Consider the following 19,280-nt stretch of genomic DNA (forward strand, 5'->3'; position numbering starts at 1 on the left):
ATGTTACCTATTTCCTTGGGTTCCTTCTTTCCTCCATGCAGAATACTAAGTTATGAGCTTACAGTGAATTACATAATACCCTCAATTCCCTGCATTTATTAAGGTAATATAACCAGAATGTATTGCATCTGATTTATATTATTTTAGATTCCTCTGAAATGCTTTCATTGAATTAATATTCAATATTATGTTCTTAGTGTCTAAAAATTTTAAATATAAACTTGAAAAACATAATATTTTACAAATCCACATTCAATTCTAATGTATTGCTTAGTGTACTCTATATCAGATTCTTTTTTTTTTAAAGATTTTTTATTTATTTATTTGACAGACAGAGATCACAAGTAGGCAGAGAGGCAGGCAGAGAGAGAGAGAGAGAGAGAGAGGGAAGCAGGCTTCCTGCGGAGCAGGGAGCCCGATGCGGGGCTCGATCCCAGGACCCTGAGATCATGACCCGAGCCGAAGGCAGCAGCCCAAACCACTGAGCCACCCAGGCGCCCCTCTATATCAGATTCTATAATAAAGTCTTTATAGAATTCCATGCCAGGACAAGACTTGACTCTTTGTATGAATATATATGTACTCTTATGTATTTTCTTTTTATTTTGGCAGCCAAAATACATGGAACTAAATTTAGCAATAATTAAACTATTAATTCATCCCAGGCACTTGATACTTCTTTACTGGTTTCCTTATTGATTTCTGATAATTTGAATGATATTTACATTACTACATATAAAACATTATGTTGTTTTATCTGTAGCCTTAAATACTTTTTGGAATTAAGAATATATTGTATTCCCATTTATCTTATCTGAGGAGACAGAGAAAGGCAAACTTGTCACCTAAAGCAAAAGCAGGAGATCCTTGTCCATTTCAGGCTTAAAATTACCTTTTCAAGAACAAACAATGCCCCAAGATAGGCAATGATTTTTCCCTGTTGACCACTACCATATTAGATGTCCTTTTGGATTAGAAAAATTGCTCCTTCTTTACAGACAAATTGCAAAGGCATAACTTCTAAGCAGGTCAATTAGAAAAAGGCTTTCATTCCTCTAGGAAACACTAAGCCAGGTTTGGCAAGCTAAGACAGACTGGGTCTCAGTACTCCACCTGTCCTCTCTGCCTCCACAGAGGCCCCACATCTGAGTTGAGCCATCTGAATTTAGGTGTATGTGAGTGTTGATCAGCTGTAAAAATGGAAATTTCACATGGTTCAATCTAATACATGGCATTTAAGTTTCATTAGCTAAACCAGCCATTCAGGTAGTAAGAAAGCCTTAGCACCATCTAGATTCCTTCATATTGCACTGGGGGTTTGGGTGATCTTTAAAGTTACTACCTCAATTCAAAGTGAAACAAAGCAAACAAAGTAAAACAAAAATAAAAATTGTGTGTTTGAAAAGATCTGGAAGGGGTCAAAGTTGAAATGATCTAAAAAGTTATAGGCTTTAGAAAATAGTTTTATATATAATCTCATATCTTATTTGTGTAGCAAAATGCAATTTGAGAGTTTAGGCATTTTAGTTTTCCACACCTGGTCCTAATGAATTTCCAGAATGTATTGTTTGGGGCCAGGATGGGGCAGAGGCTTATGGACTGCCACAAGAGTTTGGAGGTTTGACAAGTTGTTGGAAATAATAGTGTGTATCTATTAGGAGCCTGTCAAGATTTCACTCCAGTATGATAGCTGATTCACTAAATATCTACTTTCCTAATGAGATCAAGTCCTAAAGCAGACAGAGAGCATATAGATCCCAGCTGACATAATTTCCTTACGATAAATTTACTTCTATCATTTTTTTTTTAATTTTTTATAAACATATATTTTTATCCCCAGGGGTACAGGTCTGTGAATCACCAGGTTTACACACTTCACAGCACACACCAAATCACATACCCTCCCCAATGTCCATAATCCCACCCCCTTCTCCCAAACCCCCTCCCCCCGGCAACCCTCAGTTTGTTTTGTGAGATTAAGAGTCACTTATGGTTTGTCTCCCTCCCAATCCCATCTTGTTTCATTTATTCTTCTACCCACTTAAGCCTCCATGTTGCATCACCACTTCCTCATATCAGGGAGATCATATGATAGTTGTCTTTCTCTGCTTGACTTATTTCGCTAAGCATGATACGCTCTAGTTCCATCCATGTTGTTGCAAATGGCAAGATTTCATTTCTTTTGATGGCTGCATAGTATTCCATTGTGTATATATACCACATCTTCTTGATCCATACTTCTATCATTTTACACGCCTTTAGAAAAAGCTAATGTCACTTGCTTCGTTGAGGATATGGTTGTGTAGCTACTAGGTGTTTTTCTCACTATTATTTCCTTCCTTCTTTTAACTCTACTATTCAACTGCTTTATCCTTCCTCTTCTTCCAAACTTGAATTCGCATTAATAATTTGCATTATTCTATTTTATTTACAGAATTCAGTAATCTCGGTTCCCATCTCTGAAATAGGAAGTCCAAAGCCGTTACCTTACTTCGCTGAAATTTTCACCGGTTTTTCCAATTAGAGCATGTTGAAGAAGTTCTGAGAGAACTTACACATGTTTTTGCTCCCCAAAGAAGTAGATCTCTTCCTTTTTATCGCTCTTAAGCAATCCAGGTATCCCCCCCCTCCCCCAACGTAGTGCATTTTGAAAGAATCCAATGTCTCTTAATTTCCTCCTTTCATCCGGTGGATGATGCTTTGCGGAGTGGGGTATAGACCCCTTATTCTGTGTCCAGAAAGCATATTGAGCGTGGGGAGGGGTACTTTATAAGAACCTAAGTGAGAATGCGAAGTCATTCAGAAGTTGCAACCAATCAATTACTCATTAATGTTAACATAGCCACTGGAATTTCCTAAATGGAAAGTAGCAGAGGCCGCCCTGATAAATGACGCCAGCCACTTCCCGAGCGCCGCGGTCGGGAATCGATCGTGGTTCAGTTCGGTCCCCAGCTGCGGCGCGCTAGTGGAAGTCCTTTGGCTTTGCGCAACGCTTGCGTCCCCGCTCAGCCGCGGCGCCTCCGCGCTGTTCCGTATCAGACTGCGCGCAAGGCTAGCCCAGAAGGCGACGGAGGGGGGCGCCCTGGCCACAGGGACCGTAGCAAAAGCTCCCAAAGCCCAGAGCGTTCTCAGAAGAGACTTTTTTTCTTTCATTCTTTTTTTTTTTTTTTTTTTTTTTTTTTTCCGCCAAGCCGCCGTCGTTTGCGCTCCGGGCTTTGGCTGACTCCGAGTCTTCTTAGGTGGAGCCCGGTGGGTGACGGCGGAGAACCCCGGCCCGGCGCCGCGCTCGGGGCCCAGCCGACGTCCCGGAGCCGCGGCGCCGTCGGTTTCGTCCCGGCTGGAGCTTCCCAGCAGGGCCCTCCTCCGGGGCGGGCCCTGACTCTCGTGGCCGCGACGAGTGGGCGGCCGAAGCCAGTGGCCCACCGAGCGAGCAGCTGCGAGGAGCGGCGAGACTGCAGCGGCGAGGCCGACGCTGGGACTAAGCCGCCGCGGCGCGCTCTGGCGAGAAACGAGGCCAGGAGAGGAGGAGGAGGAGGAAATAGAGCAGATGAAGGGGAGCTGCCGCCGAGGAGGGAGGCGGGTCCTTTCGGCTGCTGCTGTTCCGGGACGCAGCCCGGGGAGCCTGCCCGCCCGAGAGGTGCTGGCCAGGTAGCTGCCAACCCAGCGGGCACCCTCCCGGTCCCCTCCCAGCGCCCGGCACGGAAGACTCCGGGGCCGTGCTCCGGTGGTCAGGGCGCACCGCACCCCGAGCGCGGCGCCCTTGAGCTGCACGGCGGCGCACGTTTGCGAGGCGACTTGTCTGCGGGCCAAGAGAAGGAAGAGCTGTCCCTTCCCGCGCAACCTGGCGTCCCCACCCCTTGTACTCTACACCCTGCCTCGGACAAGCGGCGCGGCCACGGAGGCGCAGAGGAGGGGTGAGCCGCCGCCGGGCAGCGGCGTCCCTTCGGGGGAGAGGGCGCCTGACAGGAGGCGGCGGCGCGGCGCAGAGGGCGCGACGCGCGATGGCAGCTGCTTAGCCCGGCGCGCGCGGAGCAGCCCGGAGCTGTGGCTGGCCAGACGGTGCGGCTGGGCGGGGGACGTCGCCGCAGCCCGGCCGGGAGAGATGAGCGCCGAAGCGGGCGAGGGCATCACTTTCTCGGTGCCACCCTTCGCCGAGGGTGGAAGCTGCCGGAGGGGAGGAGCGGCGGTGGCAGTCGAGGACGAAGAGAGCCAGCTACCGCCGCCGGGCAGCTTCTGGAACGTAGAGACTGCCGCCGCCCCTGGCACCGGTTGTCCCGCCGCCACCTCTGGGAGCAGCGCCACCCGGTGCCGGGGCAACTCTAGTAGCGGAGGCGGCCGACGGACCACGGTGGCATATGTTATCAACGAAGCGAGCCAGGGGCAGCTGGTGGTGGCCGAGAGCGAGGCCCTGCAGAGCCTGCGGGAGGCGTGTGAGACGGTGGGCGCCACCCTGGAGACCCTGCATTTTGGTAAACTGGACTTTGGAGAAACCACCGTGCTGGACCGTTTTTACAATGCAGGTGCGTGTGCAACCCCTTCCCCATCCTCCACGGTCAGGGGCCACGTTTTCCCTGGACGCCGCAGGGGGGGCAGATGTTTTTCTAGGCAGCAAGCGTGCTTCCTACTTCTTTACTTCTTGCCCCCACCTTAGGGGCAGCGAGCGGCGCTGCGTGACTGCTCCTGGCGCTCGCTGCTCCTGGGAAAGAGTGGGTGCTGGTGCAAGATCCTATGTGTATTTGTGCTAGACCGACTGACTCACCCACACCCACCGGCCCGCGCTGGAGCCATGGGTCTGTGTGGTCCTCATAAAGAACTTTTCAGATGAGCAGTGCGAGATAGTGCCCCAATCAGCCTTTGTCCATTTGGTGTCTTGGTTTCTCTTCTGTTAGGTTTGGCGCATATTTTCCTTCTATATATACCTGTGACTGTGTTAGATGACGCTCTCATTTTTTTCTCCGTGTAGTTTTGGGAGTACCAGAACCACGCAGCCGGTCCCTGGCGGAGTAGATCTATATGAATTTGCATGCTATGTCGTGATCTTACTTGAACATGTTTAGTGGCTTGGATGTCCCAGTCTTACCGTTTTGAACTTCCACCTAATTACTTATGAAAGCAATAACCTTGTCGCTTGCACTAGACTTAGGTGGTATCTTTGTAAGGATTTTGGTGGGAGAACCAGGGTCTGTTTTTTATTGCCCTGTATACCATCATGGGCTGGAAAGTACATAATTTAGCATTATTTAAAATGCTACTGGCTATTTTAATAACTAAGATTGGTTTGGCTATTTAAAGTGATTGCTAGCATAATCCATAAAAAATGTATCTTTTCATCCTATCACAGATTCCAGAAAGTGTCATTGCAGTTCCAGTGACTGATGCAATTAGTTCTCTGTTCGCCAATGTCAGGAATAGTAACATGCTATTGAAATTAACATTTGGTATCCTGTACAACCAAATATGAAAATATATACATATTTTTGTAAGTGTGGGTGGAAATTTTGATTTAATGGTGGTTTTAGACAATTAGGTTCTTGCATTTGTGATCACATAAAAGGTTTTATATTCCAGTCTTGCTTTCAGTTCTGATTTTCTTCATTCTCTTCAAAACACCTGAAGTAGGCTTATGTCAGCTTTGGAATTCAGCCAAAGTTGAATATTTTAAGACCAAGAAGAACTTCATGTTAAGGAAGCCAGACTAAATAAACTAGGGCTTTCTGGCTGCTGGTATTTTTTACAGTCTCGGTCTTCATAACTGAACATGAGTATGATGTAGCCTAGTTTTTTGTGTGGCTTGCTATAAAAATTGCATAAACGTAACTTTTCTAAAAATTATAGTGCTCTTATTTTTGGATTGTGATTTGGAAGAAGCTTCAAAGGACTGAAAGATATGTAAGGAAAACACCCAAGCAAATACTGAGCCTATTTTTATTGCTCTGATAGATTCCATATCTTTTATAGGACTCTGTAAAAAACGTCTTAAACTCTAAGCTAATTTGAAAGAAAGTTTCCTAACAAGGCTCACTTACTGTTTATTCTCCAAATAACTATCTCTGGGAAAGGGAGAGAGGAAGAAGACAGGCAACTGACATTTGAACGGTATCTTTAACCCCCAAAACAAGCCCGTGGAGGAAGTGCTTAACTATTCTTAGATGAGAAAACCAAGGGCTCCATAACTGACCTGGACTTATAGGTAGTAACTGGTCAGTACAGGGTTTATCTTCAGGTGGCTGACCGTAAAAGGTCATCTTTGCCCCTGCCGCCTGCATTCAGCTGGGTTGATTTATTCTGAGTTGAGGGAAGCAATCTATCTTGGAGTCATGTGATGGAGAACTGGCAGGGACCTCGGGAGCCATGGAGGTGCAATGTGGAAGAGTGGGGAGGACACTCTGGGAAGACCTGCGTTTCTCAGCCAGCTCTGTCCTATCTGCTGCCTCATTCAACTCGGGGAAGGCCCCAGTTTAACCGCTGCTTGTGTGTGCGATGTGAACTTGGAGCCTTGTCATTCAACATAAAGGTGTGACTGAGTGAAGATGGTATCAGTTTTGTCGAAATCCTCTGTTTTTCCCCACCAAGGGTTGCTGAGTTTGATGGTAGTATAACTTTTTTTTCTGATTTCTGAGAGAGCGCTTGCTCCTCCTCCACCAGGGATGGATTTTTCTGGGAAGGGCCAGATGGTAAATATTTTAGACTTTGCAGGAGATCCCTCTCACAGCTCATCAGCTCTGTGGTTGTTGCGACAGCAGTCACAACAGTCCCTAAACAAGTGACTGTGGCTGTATTCCAGTAAAACTTTATTAATGGGCACTGAAATTTGCATTTCAAATTCTTCCGAATATTTTTCTACCATTTAAAAATGTACAAGACTATTTGCAAGGGACATAAAACTGGCCCTGTGAGATTTTTGGCCCCTGGGCCATGCTATCTTTTGTTCTACTTTCATTCCCTCCACGGGAAAGTTGAAATCACTGTGATATACTGGGAAGAACATTGTCCTGCAAGTTAGATCTGAGTTTCCATCCTGGCTCTGCTCTGAACCACGTCATTGTGAGCAAAATCCTTCATCTCCTCCAAAGGCCTATAAACTTGACCAGGAGCCGAAGTGGAGGGGGAAATGGAGTTAATTTCTAAGCCTCCCTCCTTTAATTCTGTGCATTTGCAAAGGGAGGGCAGCATGGTATCCTGGGACAGAGCATCAGAACAAGAGTGTCATGGTCTGCATTCTGGTTTTTGGTTCTTGTCTAATTTGGAGCAAGTCATTTTTAAAAATCTCAGGAAAGAGGGAAAGCTTGGGATAATTGGTTTGTGAAATTTTCTCCAGCTCACAAATTCTGTACTTTGAAATTACATGAATACAAAATGAATTATTTCCATCCCCAGAGGTGAATGAGGTGCTTTTTTATTTCATGTTCTTGGCCCCTCAAGCAGTTCAGGGTTAGTGGGTAGGGCACGTACAAAGCCTGGTTGTGTGGTGCAGCCTCTGTGAAGGTCCACACAGAACGCCTGCATTCCCAGGAAACAAATTCTAGAATCAGACTGGGGGTAGGGCAGGTTCAGAGGTGACAGCTGAACCGGGGAGGACAGGTGAGCAAGGACTACTTGAAATAGCTCGGTTTATGGAGTGGACAAGGACTTGTTCATTGGTTCCATTTTTAAAAGCTTCCCCTATATTTCCTGGAGCCTTTCTAAAGAACAGACTGCAGTTCAAGGTTTCCCTATTTGATTATTGTTTAACTGTAATCTAGTTTGTTCTTCGACTACACTTGTCATTCTCTCTTTCATTTCTGTTCTGAGGGGAAACTAATGTTCTATCAAAGCTTTTGTGAAAATTCATCGTGTTTACGTGTGTAAGACTGTCACTCTGAGATGGCAAATGGCAAGCTAACAATGTGCCTTCCCAGCCCCCTGCATGGTAGGCAGGAGATTTCTATAAAAGCAGAGATATCAGTGATAATAGATGTTAGTGATACAGAGCTATTCTATTCAGTCAGACAGATCCAACTGTAGCATCTTTAAAAAAAAAAAAAACAACAGATCTTTTTTTAATGAATATCAGTTCTGTGATGTTTAGCTAGAGTAGACTTTATTGCCCCCCCCCACTTTGCTTATAAGGAAACTGAACCATAAAGTGATTATATTCATTCATTCAGGTGAAATGACTTAAGGTAGTAGCCTTGGGTCCATGTGGTCCTTTTCTTTTCTTTTGTTTTCTTTTCTTCAAAAGCATACTTTTCTTCAGAAGCAGTATTATAGATGATGGTGTGAATCTGAGACTAGCCTGTGAGAAGCCTTGTTAACTCTGGGTACTTGAAGTACAGGGCCCACTCACCACTTTTAAACATTCAGGAAAGTTGTGTTTCCAAGACCAAAAACTGGGGCTTTGAACACAGCTCTCCTTATGTTCGAATCTATAACTTCTGCTTTCATCCAGTTTCTGATAATATTGGGCCAGATGTTACCTCAGCATCACTTTGGGTGGATGAGGATGACAGGAGGTGATGTGGTAAGGTAAGGGACACAGGAAGGATAGGAAAGGCTGCATGGGGAGGAGGGAGGCTGGGCAGGGGAGAAGAAGGATGCTTGGTGGTGCTCAGTGCTGGTACATGGTGATGCCCAGTGCTCAGTACTTGATGATGTTCAGTGCTCGGTGCTTGGTGACTGGACCTGGAGGAAGCGGTGCCAGCTGGGGATCCATTCATGCTTTCACCTCTTTTCAGCTTCTTCCCCTCTTGACTTTCTATTTATGGCCCTCCACTTCCTGTTGATGTAAGAGCCAGGGACATCGCTCTGCTCAAGGCCACTCTTCGTCCTCAGTGGGCACAAGATTAGATGGGCTGTCTGCTCCCCCCCACCCCCTACCCAGCCATTACATGCACCAGGGTCTTTCTCCTCACCAGGCTCCTTGCAGATTGCAGCCTAGTCCTCAGCCTTTCCCTCTGTAGCAACAGTGGGTAATAGGAAGGAAACACACGCTGGTTGAAATGGTAAGAATTTAGCTTTTATCCTCTTATCTCTATTATCTTCCTGCTTGATTTGGGCTTGGAATGAAAGTCACCCATGTAGGCCTTGTCACTGGAGAGTTTTCTGAACTTTCTGATGGCATCTAAACTTTCTTTTGTTCCACTGGCTCCCAGCATAGCTCCTTGGGACTTCCAATCTTAATTGATAAAAAGCAAAACAAACGCAACCTTTGTCTCCTGTCTATCTCAGACTGACATGTTCTTGAAAGTCTTCAGCCCATTTCTTCATTTTTCTACCTTTAAATCCAGGGAGGCTTTTGCGTATATATATATGTATAGTCTAATATACTTTGAGGGAGAGGGTGAAGTCTGTATTTCTTAAATAGTGGTTCCTATGCACAAGTTAAAAAACAATTGGAAGATTGACATATGTTTGTCAATCTTTCATTTTTCCAAGTAAGCCTACTGAATAGAAGAAAGAGAGAACTCAACAACCAGCCATCTACTGCCATGAGCTTTTAAAAAGAAAAGCCATTTCGGGTGCCTAGGTAGCTCAGTCAATTGAGCGTCTGCCTTCAGCTTGGGTCATGATCTCAGGGTCCTGGGTTCAAGCCCCACGTTGGACTCCCTGCTCATGGGGATCCTGCTTCTCCCTTTCCTCCCCGCTTATGCTCTTTCTTGCTATCTCCCTCTGTCTCTCTCAAATAAAGAAAAGAAAAGAAAAGCCATTTTTACATTCAGTTAGGGAAGACATAAGCTTAAAGAGTCGCTCTTCACATGCAGTAAATGTACAAGAAGACTCGGTATTACTCTTTTATCCCCCATTTTACTAAAGGTTGAGTGAAACCTTATGTCACCAATCAACAGAGCAGTGAAGCAGTGTGTTGAGAACCTCTGATGTAAACCATCTTGTAGTCCCATCATATCTTTCATCGCTGCTTCCTTAACAAAATTATCCAAAGAGTAAACAGAGACAAACTTACACAGAAAACTCTGGTAAGGATGGTATTTAAAAACATCCCAGTGGTGTCCCACACATGGTTATTCTCCCGGGTTTTAACTTTTTGCTGGCACACCGTTGGGGGCAATTGCCACTTATCCCCTGTGAACACAGAGCATTGGGCTTGGCTTCCTCTTGGGTTTTGTTTTTTGTTTTTGTTGTTGTTGTCGTTTTTGGATAACTGGCCAATCGAAGCAAAATTATAATGTTCCAAAAAGAGCTTTATTAGAAACTTGAAAAATAGTAAAACTAAAAAGAAAATTCCAAAGCATACAAATGCGTTTGTTCTTAGAGCACCCACTTCTTACCCCAAATCGTCAACTACAGATCGTCATGACTGCCCCTGCTTTCCAGATTCTCAGGATCCTGATTTCTTTCCTCAACTTGGTCACCTCTGGTCAGCTTGAGACATCCATCAGTTGGTAGTTGGAGTGGGTTCCACCTCCTGGTGAAGCCTAATTATAAGTGCACAGTTGTGGCCTTGGCTCACCCATGGCCTTGGTTGGTGCCAGCCTTCTGGGAGTTTTCTGGTATAGCTCAGTTCCCCTCTGGTGGCTACAGGGACTGTCCCCTGCTTCCTGTTTCAGAGGCCTTGTTAGAGGCCTGTTCAGTTCCTCTTTCTGATTGCAGGATAAAATTGGTTCACAGCTTCTTTGTGGAGCAATGGGGGATTGACAAGTGCAAAGCCCAATGAATACACAGATCTCCACCAATAGGCATCAACTGTTTCTGCCTTCCACGTCATTGCCCCTAGTGGTCTTCTAAAATACCACCCTCCTCTGTGTGGGGCAAGATGAAAGTTGAGAATGTGGTAAATGAGTGGTGTGGGCAGTGTTGTAGGAACCCACCACTCTGGATTGCAGGGAGAAACCCAGAACCCACAGCCTTGAGAAGGTCTTAAAAACAGCCTCACCCTCCCATAGTTTGAATATAGGTAAATGGGGACACTGACTATAGTTAAGAAAGATACCATTATTTTCAGGGAGCCAAATTAAATTAGCCAACTTTATGGTGGCATATAAAACAAAAAAAGGAAAGCAAAACAAAATTATAAAAATTTTTAAAAATCCACTGGTGATTCTAATACATTGGTTTCCTTAGCTGCTTTAATATATTAGCTTTTCTCTCTGGCTGGAGATATTGTTTAAAGAAACTAATCCAAATCTGTGCCAGATCATTGGAAAAGGAGGAAGGGTATGAGAGAAGGCTGATTTTTAAGGTCTTACCTAATCCAAAAATTTTAAAAAGTGAGTACTTATATCTTGTTTTATTTTATAGTGTTCCCCCCCAAAAGAAAACAAAAACTCAGAGACTCATAAACCAGGCTATGTCTTGGTAATTTTCTTAGGGGAGATAGAAAGGAGGAGAGAACATTTAAATGTTAACAGCATCTCCTACTGAAATCCCAGCCGAGGAGATCTGTGTAACTTAAATGCCACAGGTTGCAAAAGGAACAGTAAACATTCCATTACAAGCAAATATTTTCTATTATAGTAGGTAATCAACAATGGGGAGAGCAGTTGCCTTTCGTAAATGATTCAAACAGGAAGGAAGTTATATTCCTTTGTATCGCAAGTCTCTTAAAATGGTTGTGACCAATTACATCAGTATTCTCTACCACTTTTAGTGGCTTCTAAGAATTCTTAAGAAACATGGGGAAGGACTACCCTAGGGAATGTCCGTGAACTTCAAGCCATGTGTTCATTGACTCTGAGTCATGTCAAACCAATTATTTGCCTAAGCCAAAGAATTCATTCTCCTTAAAAAAATCTTGGTTACCCCTATTTCTTATGAAAAAAATCATCCCAGGAGAAGGAGTCAACGGAGACTATTGGGTGTCAAGTACCTCTTCATGTCACATTTAATTTTTCTAATATGTTGATTGTGACAGCTATCAACTTGTAACCCAGGCAGCCAGCACAAGCACTATGATTCCTAACACACAGGGCCCATGCGTTCATAACTTCATATTTTCCACTTCATAGTTTGGCTATGTTGGGGTGCAGGTGATTTTATTTGGCTAGATCAGAATGATAATATAAACATATGTTGTCCTGTGCAATGTCATCCTCTTTTGATCATCTTATCAGCTCTATAGAATAAATCAATGTGTCCAAGTAAGTACCTGGATTTTGCAGTTGAGGAAATGCCTCCTTGGAGAAGGTGTGTCATTTGGTTAGAACAAATCACATGGTGGAGTAGGAGTCAAAGTCGGGTCTTCTGACTTCCAAATCGGGGCGGTTCCTGCAGTGAAGGGCATTTCCAAGCACATTTGCTCTTGAAAAGGATCTGTGCTAACCTCTTGGTCCATGGTGGTAGGATTATTATGAAGAAGAGGCATGGGAGTAAGACGTAACTCCTGGACTCTTCTTGCTCACAAATTTCAGTGACTTCTTTTTTTTTTTAAATATTTTATTTATTTACTTGTCAGAGAGAAGGAGAGAGAGAGAGAGAGAGCACACAGGCAGGAAGGGAGGCAGGCAGAGGCAGAGAGAGAAGCAGGCTTTCTGCCGAGCAAGGAGCCCATGCGGGACTCGATCCCAGGACCCTGGGATCATGACCTGAGCCAAAGGCAGTGGCTTAGCCCACTGAGCCACCCAGGCGTCCCAAATTTCAGTGACTTCTTATTAATAATCTGGTAAAAATAACCCATCAGAAGGCTGGGACCATCCACTGGGCTTCCTCCAGGTAAATGTTAGGCTATTTTCTGGACATGGTTCATCAGAGGGACTTGCCAAGTGTAAACCAAAACAAGCCTTTCTCTAGAAGGAACACAAGAGCTGGGTTTACAACGTATTCTTGGGGACTGTTTCTTTCCTTAGGTCCCTGAGAAATTCGCCTTCCTGTGCCTGAGTCACTTTCCTCTAATGTTAGAGTAGATATTCTCAGTAATTCAATTCCATGAGCATTTATCATTTGCCCTTAATGTGCCTCTTACTCTGATGGATGCGCTGAAGAATCATGGAACGGAAGTAGGTGTGCATCTGCAGGGGAATGGAATTATTACATGTGTTTGTTTTCATGGGAAAAAGTGATGCTGAGGAAGAAGTAGGAGGAGCTACCTGTACTCCCTTTTCTTCCCGCCCAGCTAGTTCTTTCTAAAAATCCTCTGTACCTTGTTATCTGGCTTTTCATTTGTATCTTTTACAATAAATGTGTAATAGTAAAAAAAAGTTACTTCTAAAAATGAAGCAATGAAACAGTTCAGTCATGAAGAAAGTATATATTTTATGACACTCATTCATTCACTACCTAGATACAGTAGCTGTTGAACATTTTGACATTTGTTTCACTTCTCCATCCCTTTTAGAGAAATTAATTGGTCTGGACAAAACTAAAAGTCCCTTTGTGCCACCTCAGTTTCCCTTTCTGGGAAAAATGCTTCCTTTACCAGAAGTGCTAAATTATAATTTTCCAAAAATCCAAAATCATGGCTTTCTGCAAATATATGTCCAATATTTAATTAACTCATTATTTAATAAGAAAACCAGTAAGATACTAGAATCAGTTAAAGGAAAATTTGAAGAGCAGATATTATCTACACATACGGGCAGGAATGCAGAAATGAATTTGCTGGTAGATATGAAACTGACTAATGTTCCTTAAGGCAAATCTGTGAGTGTAAATGTTGGAGTGATCTTCATTATGGAATGGAAATGAGTTGTATCTCTACCGAACAATAATCACTTGTGTTGCTGGAGACAAGAATTATTTGCATTACTGTCGGTTCTTCACAACTTAATGTTTATCCCAATAGCCTTGTGAAATGGACTCATGCCTAGCAGGACAAATCAGGGGCACATCCTTTAAAAAACTCAGGTAGTTCCCAGAGGAATGCACTGCCCAAAGCCAGCCCTCCACTGAAATGATACCCAGTATTCTCTTTTACCCATTTCCAAGTCTTCGACAACTTCTCTTCACAGAAGGCTGGTCATTCTCAGCAGGCTGTATGCCCGTGGTTTCCTCAGGTACTCTTGATTTAGAGGGGCCTCTGTTTTCTTTTCTGAGCTGCTCTGCCCTCTGAAGCAGTGCGTGCCCTGAGAAGGTCCCAGAATCCCCCTGTTTAAGCCAGGGCTCCTGATCATAGTTGTTTCAAGTCAGGAAACACGTAAAAATTGGATATTAAGGTATCAGTCACCTAAGTTTGGGATGTGATAAGTAGTCCAAACCCTGTGGCCAGAACCGTCAGAAAAATACCCGCATGATGCCTGCAGTGTCTACAAATCTGGTTTCCTTCTTCTATTAGGAAATCATCATCATTACTCATGGGAACTTCAGTAATCCAGGCTGCTCCAAGTAGGTTTAGTTTTTGGAGGACAGAAAGTCCTTGCAATATTTTAGAGGACTGGCAAATGGCTGTAAAATTCCACATGCCAAATTTCTTACTCTGTTCTGTAATTTAAGGTGTCATACCCAAATGGGCCTCATGCCTTACCATGCCCTGAGTGCTGTGCCAGTCGCTACATTCCTGATCATTTCCAATCTCTATACCAGCCTAACGAGGCAAATAGCATATGGGGATCAGTTTTATATATGGAGAAGTTGAGACCCTGCAAGGATTATCAACTTTCCCCGTGTCACATACCACTGAGGGGCAGAGCCAAGTTTTGAACCCAAGATTGATTCCAGAGTCTGTTCATTTATAACTATGCTCTCCTGTCCCTCCGAAACAAACTATTTGAAAACATTTAAATTATTATTAATCCCATAATTATAGTCTTCTCATCAGTAATCATTTGTCGACTACTTAAAATCTACAAGATTTCTTTCTAAGGTCTACACAAAATTAGGTTAAAAAAGTACAATCTCTGCCTTCTATGATCTTACAGCTTACCCACTGAGTTCAACAATGTAATAAATGATTATTGGGAGGCCACCAGATGCACAGCGGTGCTCTAAGTAGCAAATAAGTGAAAAATCCAAGGGGACCTTTTTGAAGACTTTATAATGTGGGTGATTTCATTGAACACTACACAGGAGAACAATGTTTATTACTACTATAATATGTGTGGGAATGCATTGAAAATAAAAATCTTACGCAGTTGTAAACTGAATTAGACTCCCTACTTTATTTTTATATGAAATTAGTATCATACTGAAAATTATTTAAGTAAATTCCCAGATTTTATTAAACAACTTTAAGATCTTTTGTAGCTATTGATAAAATCTCATTAATTTGAATTACAAGGGAATATTAGAATTCTTTAAGTAAAAGAATTTTTTTACACTGACTTTTATGGAAGCAAGTAGACTTATCGCCTGAGACTCAGAGCCTTTTTTCTTGCATGCTGTTTTTCTAGTCATAGAATTTGATCTGTATTTTAATTTTCCTTGTAATTGTCTCTTCATTTTGTGAAAAAAATATAGGCTGTTCTACATAACTGAAATACCCCCAAAACATAATTCTAATATACATACGAATGACTAAGTTTGAAATCTGGGCTACCTTTAGAAGTTCTAAACAATATTTTTGAATTAATACTTTACATAACATCTCTAATTATTTGCGAGTCACATTCATACAGTTGATATATGTTAGTTCTACCAAGACAAGAGTTCCTAGATTTTTAAGAATTGGGTCTTGGGAATCTAGCTTTCGTTGATTGAGTGAAAATTTAGCTATTCAGGACTGGACAGTAGGATTTTAGTTCTTCAAAGGGAACTTCTGGAAAGTTTCCCAGATAAACTGGCCAAGTGCTTACTGTTTATATACAATCAGAATCAAGAAAAGTTTGTAGACAATCAGTAGAGGTAGGGAGTCTAGCTTTAATTCTTTATGTATATGTATGCACTTATTATTAGTTGGAAAGCATGATTGGGGTACAAGTTGCTTGGCTTGACCCAGTGAAATCAGAGAACAATGTGGTAGCTTACACAGGAGTTATAAGAATAGTTGGCTTGGCCTTCCTTGCCAAGCAACTTAGTGCTGCCAGTATTTTATGTGCTTAAAGTATACTTGGCAGTTTGTTAAATCTGAAATAAAATTGGAAAGGAAATGCTAGCTTAGACTTTTAACAAAATGTTAGGCTCTTCTTCTCCTTTATGAAATCAGTAGTGTAGAAAATTCATTTAATCGTTGAATATGACATATGAGTGGGTTACCTGAGGACTGATACTGCTGTGTTTATTAGAATGTCAACCAGGAAATCTGCATTGTTTCTAAAGTCTGAAATTAAGGGGGGTTGTCAGCATTGCAAAATCTTTGCATTCATTTATGCTTTTAACTTAACATTTAATTTCCAGGAATATTTTGTTAGTGTTTACTAGTCCACTTAACATGTATTCAAATGAGTGGCACAGTGCTAAGTGTTAATTTTGATTAGTTTGTGTCACACTAAAGTGACAAAAACTCATACTTACCATAAACATAGTATATTGACAATGTTCACTTCTTAGGATTCTGTGTAAGAAATGAGTTAGATGCAAAGATACATTAGTTAAGAAGACAAATTGCAGGAGCATTTAAAAACTGATAACATATAAATATTCATCAGGGTTTATTAAGGACAGGGCTAGGGAATGGGTTTATGGGAAGTTTTAAAGTTCAGGCAGAATCCTTCTGCTCTTGACTCTTTTGTTGAAGGCAACATTAAGGGAAGAAAAATGCAGACAACTCCCAATAAGAATTTTAGGTGACTGAGCTTAAGTAACCTTCGTGGGTTTTATAACTACATTTATAATGATCATTACCTCTGGCTCATTGTGCCATTTATGAAATATTTGAAAAGGTAAAACCTTGTGTCCTAAGAGTGGCACTTTTCTACTTCAGCCAAATCTCTTACACACTTAGTACTAAGATAAAGATATTGCTCTATGTACCTGGTTTGCCTCCAGCATTGACCCATGTTTTCACTGTTGGGTGAGATGTAAGCAAGCAGTGGGAAAGCACAGCCTCACACTTTCCAAAGCTGCATGGAACTCAGGACTCTGCATTTAGTCAGATATTAGTAAAGAAGCAGGTTTCATCTCGTTGACTGTGTAGTGAAAATTCTTTTTGATAGGGATGCCTGGGTGGCTCAGTTGGTTGGACGACTGCCTTTGGCCCAGGTCATGATCCCAGAGTCCCAGGATCGAGTCCCACATCAGACTCCCAGCTCCATGGGGAATCTGCTTCTCCCTCTGAGCTTCTCCTTGCTCATGCTCTCTCTCACTGTCTCTCTCTCAAATAAATAAATAAAAATCTTAAAAAAAATTCTTTTTGATGGATAATCTTTTGATTATCCAGTCTTATAACTCATGTGCATGACATATTTCTATGCATTTTTGGAGAAGGCCAAGAAGGGCCAGATGCCATTCTCAAGTGGTACCAGAAGCAAGAGAGTGGTTGCCTCTGTGTTGTGACATTGGGAATTTTGAAGCAAAATTGTGCTGTGATATTTATGTTTTCATGCCTTGATTTTTCCCAAGATCACTGCTATGTAATAGATGTGGGCTTTCCTCTAAAAAATATAATTAGGTATATTGGAATAGCTTTGCAGAGGAAGATATATGAGGCAGATATATGAGGCAACTCTTATTTTTCTATCTTCAAATTTCACTTTTTTTATTTGTTTGTTTGTTCTCCTTAGTTTATTTCTCAGGGGAGTAAGAACATGTTACCCAAACAGACGGCTATGCCAGAGGATAAGCCACACTTAATTTGAGAAGATTTTCTGAGCGCATTAAAGGAGAAAAAGGCTATGATTGGAGAATCCAAGGCCCTAATCTGCTTTCAGTTTTCAGTTACCTGATCTAAATGCTGGAAGCTCAATTTAAAATCTGGACTGGCTTAGAAGCTTCTGATGACTTTATGGCGAGTCTATGAGATTTACCTTTTCAAGACTTTAGCCTTTAGCAATAGAAGGAAGTATTGCTCAAATTTAAGGCCAAAATGTATACCTGATTACCAGTTACCAGGGAAATTCCTTCATCCAGTATATTGCTTGGTTATTGATGAGTTTAATAAGCTTAACATTCTTATTCATTTAAGCTAAGAATAATCATGGAACTATTACCCTTTTATTTGTTATTCTTCCTTTAAGATCTGCATAATTTTTTATTGCATATGTGTCAATAGCACCTATTCTCTCCTAAAATAATCTCTTAAAAGGTATTAAATAAACCTCGATTTGCTTTCAGATGCAGTATTCAATGCATACTTGGTTCTTTGGGGGATATTAAAAAAAGGGTATTACTCCATAAATCTTGCATTTTTTGTGAAATAACTAAGATGGAACAACTGAAAAAGTCAAGTCCAGTGTTGTAGGATAATAAGAAATCCTTCATTTGAAAGGTCTGATGTCGTAGAAGCAGTTCCAGGATATTTAGGGGATTGTTAAAATGTAATTCCACATCTCTTTTCCCTGTCTGTCTTGTTTATCCTGTATCTCTAGTACCTAATAATGTACTTGGTACGTAATAGGCACTTAATACATATTGACGGGTTGAACTAAGGAATATTGTACTTTCCCCTCCAGTGTTTACTAATTGGTTTTGCTGTCTGTCTTTCCTACTTAAGTGTGAGTTAAGCTCCTAAATGGCAGGGATCACCTTTTATAGCTCTTGACATCCCCTAGGTCTTTGTGTCTGTGCTTGACCTGTAGATGTGTTCTTGATCACACTGAATGCTGCTATAGAATAGAATTCAATGATATCAACCCTTCCCTTGGGGAGCTCACAGTCTAGTGCAGGAGACCCGCCTATAACCATAGAGTAGGTTGTGCTGATTGTGATACTGGAGGTTTATACGATGTGCTTGGAGAGCACAGATGACAGATTCTTCTCTGGGAGAAAGGGAGTGTGGAAGAGGTGGGCTAAAGCTTTGGACAAGAGGTGACATTTGAATCAGGTCTGAAGGGTAACGTGAAACCACTTATTATGTGCCAGGCATTTTAAATTACAGGACTAAGTGAGCCTTCCCTTAAGAAAGAGGTAGAATAAAAAAGAGAGCCTATTATGGAACAACAAAAAAAAAAAAACCCACCAGCATTAAAGATGGGCAGAAGCATCGACTAGTAAAAAAGAGAAATGGTCAGGAGGTTGGGCAACAGATTGGGTAGAGTTCTGAGAGAGAGAGAGAGAAAAGGAGAGTGAGCTCCCTGAAGGTGGCCTAAAGAAGGCCTTCAGGTCAGTAAAGCAAACTGTTTCAGAGAAAAAACTGAGGTGGTTAGAAGGCCCCTGATGACTTTTGGCAGAGTAGTTTCAAGAAAGCAGGAGCTAGCAGCTGTCAGGATAGCGTCTGCTGTTATGTGCAGGAGGCACATAATGAAGAGTACTATGTGAAGAAATGCGTTGGTCAGAAAAGTGGAAAGAGAAGGCAGTCCTGCTCCCGGAAGTCACCTGGC

At 42.4% G+C, this 19,280-nt stretch overlaps 1 protein-coding gene across 2 annotated transcripts in view; it reads left to right on the plus strand.

Moving 5' to 3' along the window:
* The first annotated feature begins 3,844 nt into the window (after positions 1 to 3,844).
* The window catches only part of MAP3K5 (mitogen-activated protein kinase kinase kinase 5), a 199,889-nt gene continuing 184,453 nt past the window's right edge, over positions 3,845 to 19,280 (plus strand). Inside the window, exon 1 of one of the 2 annotated variants that reach the window (XM_004740273.3) lies at positions 3,845 to 4,520. In XM_004740273.3, coding sequence (XP_004740330.1) covers positions 4,103 to 4,520 — 418 coding nt within the window. In that variant the 5' untranslated portion in view covers positions 3,845 to 4,102. The remainder of the gene's footprint in view (positions 4,521 to 19,280) is intronic. The other variant, XM_045066319.1, reaches the window with a different exon arrangement.

This window comes from Mustela putorius, unplaced genomic scaffold, assembly GCF_011764305.1.
Source record: "Mustela putorius furo isolate JIRA1106 unplaced genomic scaffold, ASM1176430v1.1 tig00003863_pilon_pilon_pilon, whole genome shotgun sequence".
In the NCBI taxonomy this organism is placed as follows: Eukaryota; Metazoa; Chordata; class Mammalia; order Carnivora; family Mustelidae; genus Mustela; species Mustela putorius.